Below are 6,493 nucleotides of genomic sequence, written 5' to 3'. Positions count from 1 at the left end.
GTACTGCTCATCCTGTTTTTCTTAGCTATCCCCCTTATTTTGGGTCAGTGGGACCTTCCCCTTATCTGCTTAACATACTCCCTACTGCGATGCCGCACAATCACTTTTGAATGTGCAAGGCTATTGGAATTTTCCACTACAAAAACACCTTCTATTGCAAAAACACAACTTTGTTTCTCACAGGGAATAAAAGCCTTTTGTATCTTTATTAAATCAAAGTGAGTAATATTGGCTGTCTGACCATTTAAACTTTAGATGCTTTGGCCAGATCTGAAGGATCATTTTGAGAAATGATTGCACAGAGGCCTCAGGTTTACTCAGCAGAAAACAGACAGATTTGTGATTGAACTTTCCTATATTGTTAGTAACACAACTGGCAGCAAGCAGAAAACACCTAGCAGTCCATTATCAGGGTGTATAATCCCAACCTTGGTAACCACTAGAACACCTTTTCCTTGTTCTGGGAAAAGTAGCTTCAAGAAGTCTTACATATCTATGTATAGTTTATCTTAGTTTTGCTGTCATTTTCTCAAGTATTTTCTGAGCTGTGTTTGGTTAAAAACCATCTTAACATCTAAGTTAGCAAGGCTGTTAATCATGTTTGTATCCAAAATACTTCAGCAGTGTTCTGCTGAAAGAAGAAATCTACACTAGTGGTAGGTGTCTGCTTTACTCATGCTGGATGTTTTATTGCAACAGCTCTGAAGATTCATTTGTTATTGGCAAATCGTTCATAACCTTATTTTCCCTGCTTGAACTTTGTGAAATATCCTCCTGCCATAAAAACTTAGCTCTTCATCTTTTGCGTTTGGATATAAGATAATGGGGAATACAAACAAATGGAGGGAAACCATATTCATTTTAAAAAGGAAAACCACTCCAAACCAAAAGAAAGGTGAAAATTGGTTCAGATTTGTCATTAGAAGGTACAAATGGTGGTCACGATAAGTGATTAGAAATATTTGAGATCTCTGTTTCAACATGCAAAAAAATAGGAAGAACTGTAATAAAGGGAGTAATTAATCAGTTTTTAACTGGCTTCCAAACAAATTAATGACAATAGGAGGTAGTTTATGTTCTTGGACTTGAAGAAACAACTTTCAGCTCTTGCAATTATATGCATCACATCATATTATCCACTTTGCAGACTGTTCAAGTTTCATTTTGAAAGCAGTTAATATTTCTTTCACGCACTATTTCTTTTGGAAGGTAGTTCTTCAATCTTATTGCTGTTTTTAGGGCCTTGGAAATTTTCACTTTAAATGATTCATGTTCAGTATATAGCATTTGCTCTTGAGCCAACACTGTCCATGATTTTGCATTTGGGCTTTTTTCTTTCTTGCCTGGTGTTTATTCTCTGTTACTATTACTTAGTGGCAAATTATTTCAAATGGGTTTGTTTTTAAGAGAAGTCAACACAGTTTGGGAGGTATAAGCTGGCCCCAATGGCTAGTTTCAGACAACTAGTCTATTTCATTAATGATGTATTTTGCATTATGCTTGCATCTGCTGTCTTGTATTATATTGATAATAAAGCCCTTCTGAAATTTTCTTGGCGACTGTCTTCTCATATTTGACTGACAACAAGTCGTATGGACTTGTCCAGTCTAGATAGGTCTGCTTTTGAAAACTGTCGGTCATCTTAAGGGGAGAAGGTATTTGGGAGCTAGAAGGCGGTCACAGCATAGGGCACTACACGAAGTCTGTCTCTCTCTTTAGCCAGGGTCTTTGAAGAGGCGCACACCGACTTGTGCAGTTGGAGACTGCTTGCAAACTCAGCTTGCAAATCCTTCCTATATGGGACAGTCAAATGTTAGGTTGATTCAGGCAGCCTTTTTTTGTTAGCAAAAGCTGTGAAAGGTTTCTTGTCTTTTGAACAAACCGTCCATCAAAATAGCGCATTCTCATTTGAGAAAGTGATTAGCAGCAATATACACATGGCAGCCAGAGGACTCATAGAGATGCCCAGACACGTTTATTAGTATATTCACTTAGGTTTTCAGGACAGGTGTCAAATTTATCTCATTGTACCCTGGAAGCAAGTAAAAGAAAATTGGTAGGTATTGTGTGAGATACTGATGAAGACGATGTTGATGAAGGCAAAGAATCAGGATTACAAAAACCTGCTTGAGGAGTTGCTTGTCAGGTTACCCATCTGAAACACCTTTTGACTGACACATTGGACCTGGGTTATGAAAGAAAAACTGCAAATGAATTGAAACAAAAGAGCTTGCTTTGCTAATTGTTCTGAAGACTAGTGGCAAGCAGTACATTTCCACAGAAGGCAGAATTAGCTAAGTTTGTTCTCCTCTTAGTGCTGTCAGAGGAAGTCAGGTGGTAGGACTAGGAAAATAACTATAATTAAACTCCACCCATCATCAAATGCAGGTGAAGAGGTCATAGTTCATGAAATGCATACATACTATTATAAAGTATCCATACAATTACAACCTGAACACAGAACAATTAGTGATTCATGAATAATGAGCTAGTATCCTCTCAGAAACATCAGTGAAGTTCTCTAGTTTGATTTGTGACTATGATCTTTTTTCAGACCTGTATCTGTAACCAGAAAGGAATTTTAAAACATCACTTCAAAATGCATCAACGTTGCCATTTTTTTAACCTCTAGAAATACTCTTGAAAAAGTAACCAATACACTACTTTCACACTTGTATGGTAGTTTCGTGGATTTTTTTTTTTTTTTTTTTTTTTTTTTTTTAAGTCTACTGCCTGTATGAAGATCCTTGGAAGATTGCATTTCTTGGAGATCTTTTGGAAGACTTTGCTAATGAAGTGCAAATGTCTCTATAGAGTCAGATCAAAAGTCCATTTCTTCCAGGAGCCTGTCTCTAACAGTGGCCACCAGATCTCATAAAAGAAGAACAGATTTCCTTAGACAGCCTTAATATTCAGTCTGTAATTAATACATTGTTTTTTTTCTCTAATTTTACTTATACAGAGAATACCCATGACAAAGCAACAAAATTAATTTTCATCAAGTAACATATATGATACGTAAAGCCCTAAGTAATCTTACAGCTGACCCTAGATTTCAGGAGGTGGTTAGACAGCAGAGGTCCTGAGATCCCTGAAAACAGGATACCAGTGCACACTGCCGTAAAGGATATCTGTACCAACAGAAGAGAGATTTCCAGATCTAAAGCTTTCCAGCTCAATACTTTGGGCATTGTATTAAAGACCTGGGAATTTCTTCTTTTCTTTACTATCTGCTTTACCAAACTATTCCTCATAAATGCCTCCACAAACTCATCTTGATTCTTCTTGAATCATCTTCGGAGCTGCTACTGTCTTCCGTCCCGTTTCCCAGAAGAGTAATGTGTGAACAAAATAACAAACCTCCTCACTTCTGTGTAATCCTCTTCCTCATTACCACTGACATCTGTTTGTCATTGTGCTTTTATGTGTTTACTTAATTCTGGTGGTGAACTCCTTAGGTAGTAATGGTGTTTCTATAAATTTCAGTGTCTTTATTGAGCTATGCATACGATCATCTGCAGAAGAGATTATCATTAGGATTGCAACAGCTAGATCTGCAGGATTGCAGAATGAGTCAGAATGAGAAAAGCTAGCTTCTTTTTTTCTTGATGATGTAATAATATATCAGCTACTCTGAACTTTTTACTAAGTTAATGAGACCGTGGGGAATTCTGAACCTCTAAAACATAAGAAGCTCTTAGGTATGAATGGGCAAAGGGACTGTTTCTAAAATGGGAAACCTGCTACACTTTGGTTGCCAAAAGTGCTTTGTCTTGTAAGCAATCTCTGCGTTTGAGAAAAGTTTTTATCTAAATTAAGGGATATCTATGCTAATGGAAATTTTCTTATGATATAGAAGTTTTTTGTTTTTTTTTTTTTCTCCCACTTTCTGCACTGTCATTTCTGGTAATCCTCCGTGTTGTTTGGAGTGGGATTCTCCAAATGAGCTAAGAGACTTCTATAGGAGATCCTTATACATTCCAGAGTTACTTAGAGAACTTGGAAAATTCCTCTGAAATGAGTATAGCATTAGCTAGAGAGAATGAATTGATTTGATATTCTGTGATCAGTGGCACTTGAGATGAGGTCTGAAGCTTTATATTCTCTGCATGTAGAAGTCACTGTTACACATGTATTTGTCTTGACATTTCTCTTTGTATTACATGTATAGTTGGTTGATGGGGTCAAAAATAAACCTGACAATGGCAAATCCAGAGATTCTGCCTAGTGGTTTAAGCATCATGGGATAGTTTAGCTCTTAGGCTCTCACCACGGCCAGGTGTAGGATTCCTTAAACAAGTGTTGACGTATGATTACAATTGTTTTTAAGTCTAAGGACAACATCTTGCATTATGGAAAATACAGATTACGAAACTACTTATGTTTGATTTTGATGTTAATGCTGTAATGTCTAGTTGCTTTAAGATTGCTGTAACATGGTACCTGTGGTTATGAGTAATAATTGATATTTAAAATATTACAAAACTATTTAAAAGTATTAAGGCTGTGTAGACTAATTTTGAGATGGATGCTTGCTATGTGAGGGTAGTTCTTGTAAATTTGCACACAGATAACAGAAGAATTGAAGATTTCTTGAAGAAAAGTGTTATTTTTCTAACGCTACTACAGAGTGGGAGATGCCAAACAGTAGGTGTCAGCACTGCTTCAGTTAGGCACAGGCTCCCTACAAACGTAGAGTAAGGCAACCAGAGTTAAGCACAAGTTTGCTGTGTGCTATATGTTCAGCAAAATGAGTACCTGTAAAGAAGTGCTGAGACAATGACTGACACTTGTTATAAACTAGCTTTCTGGAGGACGAACTGGACAGTAGACTACATGAGTTGGAAGATAAAAATTGGTACAAATAATCCGTTTTCACTCCGACATATTTCCAATATACTGAAGGAAAGGCTTTCTGAAAATTGTAATTTAATTAGGTTTTGTTGTCTAGCGAATTGAGTATAGAGGTTACTCGCAGAGAGACTTAATTTCCAAGGAATATTAAGAAAACTAGAAAATCAATCAAAACTAATGAGACCTAGTATGCTGAAGAAGGAAAACAAAGACACAGAACTCAGACTGGAGCAGACAGGATTAACTACTGTGCTAGGAAACTTCTGTTGCGTTTTGGGATTGTGCAGTTTCGTGGTGTGGTTTTAAACTGGAACTAAGAAATTAGAAATCTTATTCGTGAAAATGATGCATGTCCTGTCTAGGGGTCTGTGGACAGTTCTGCAACAGTTTTGGGGAAGGAAAAAAAAGGCAGGAAGATTTAAACAAGGAAAAAATACGGTTGCATAAACCATATGAAACCAGAAGAAACCACAAAAAAAAAGGAAAAGAGAAGACACACAAATTCTGCATTGGCTCTTCTGTTTCACTGGCAACATGCACCTGAATCCAGGATGTGATAATTAAACCACAAAAGGTAAGCACAAAGGCCTTAAGAGCCCAGTGAAAATATTATGATTTCAGCCCAGTGCTTTCTTTTAACATGCTGAACCAGAGGTTCAGCTCTCTAGAATTGTTTTTAATCTGAACAAGTACATACCTGTTTGAATTATGTCCTTGCAGGTGGATAGCACTGTAGCTTTAAAAGTCTAAGATAAAATGGTGAAAGAGCCTTGCGGTCACTCTACTAAGTTGATAAGGAAGTGCTCTTACGAGAAAGACCTCACTGTACCGAATGCCAGGTGGATGGCTATGCACGGAGAAAAGGAAAGAGGGTTTTTGTCGTCAATATTCAGCGACGGACAGTTGGGAGACCATTCTCTCTGGACAATGCCCCCCACCCAGATTTTGCGTTGTATTGCAAAATGCTGTGACTTCCTGGCAGCTGTTGCAGTGGCACCCTGAGTATCCCAAGCTTGGCAGCATAGTCCAAAGGGAATGCAGCTGGATTGTGAGTCAAGTTGATCTATTGCTATATAAAAGGGGGCGGGCCACTTCGCTTGTTCCAATTCCTTTTCTGTTATTACTGCTGCAGAAGCACCAACCAAAAGCAGCTGGCACGCCTCTTTGTTGGCCCTTATATAATATGGGGCTTCACAGGTTACTTACGTAGAAATAAAGTCAGACGTTCTTGAGACAGACTCATATTACTTGTCGTGTCGCTGGTACTCACTTCCCTGTTAGGTGTAGGGTTGCTCTTAGGGGGGGAGAGGGGTTGGTGGTGTCTGTGGCCCTATTTGAGTCAATTTTGGAAGGCGTGCAGGATGGCGCCAGACGAGACAGGGGATGAACTTGTTTTCTTTGTGAATGGTAAAAAGGTAAGGAAGATTCCAGCTTTCTTCTTAGCTTGCTCCTTGATTGCTTGGTGATTACTTATTTTTCTAGTCTTCTTTTCTTCCTCTGAAATTCTCTAATACCAGCAAAATTGCTATGATCACTTCTGAATATTAAACTGTCAAGGCTACTTACACTTACTGCTTTGCTTATTGGCTTTTTCCCTTCCTTACCTTTAGTTTTTGAATTATTCAGAGAGCAATATAAT

General features: G+C 37.9%; 1 protein-coding gene across 1 annotated transcript in view; it reads left to right on the top strand.

The window, feature by feature from the left end:
* Window positions 1-5,987: 5,987 nt before the first annotated feature.
* Window positions 5,988-6,493, top strand: part of XDH (xanthine dehydrogenase) — a 49,586-nt gene continuing 49,080 nt past the window's right edge. The window contains 1 exon segment of the mRNA XM_048078421.2: window positions 5,988-6,269. Coding sequence (XP_047934378.2) covers window positions 6,216-6,269 — 54 coding nt within the window. The 5' untranslated portion in view covers window positions 5,988-6,215.

Source organism: Anser cygnoides, chromosome 3 (assembly GCF_040182565.1).
Source record: "Anser cygnoides isolate HZ-2024a breed goose chromosome 3, Taihu_goose_T2T_genome, whole genome shotgun sequence".
Taxonomy (NCBI): domain Eukaryota; kingdom Metazoa; phylum Chordata; class Aves; order Anseriformes; family Anatidae; genus Anser; species Anser cygnoides.
The sequence above is the reverse complement of the archived record's forward strand: the minus strand, read 5'-3'. Positions and strand labels throughout refer to the sequence as shown.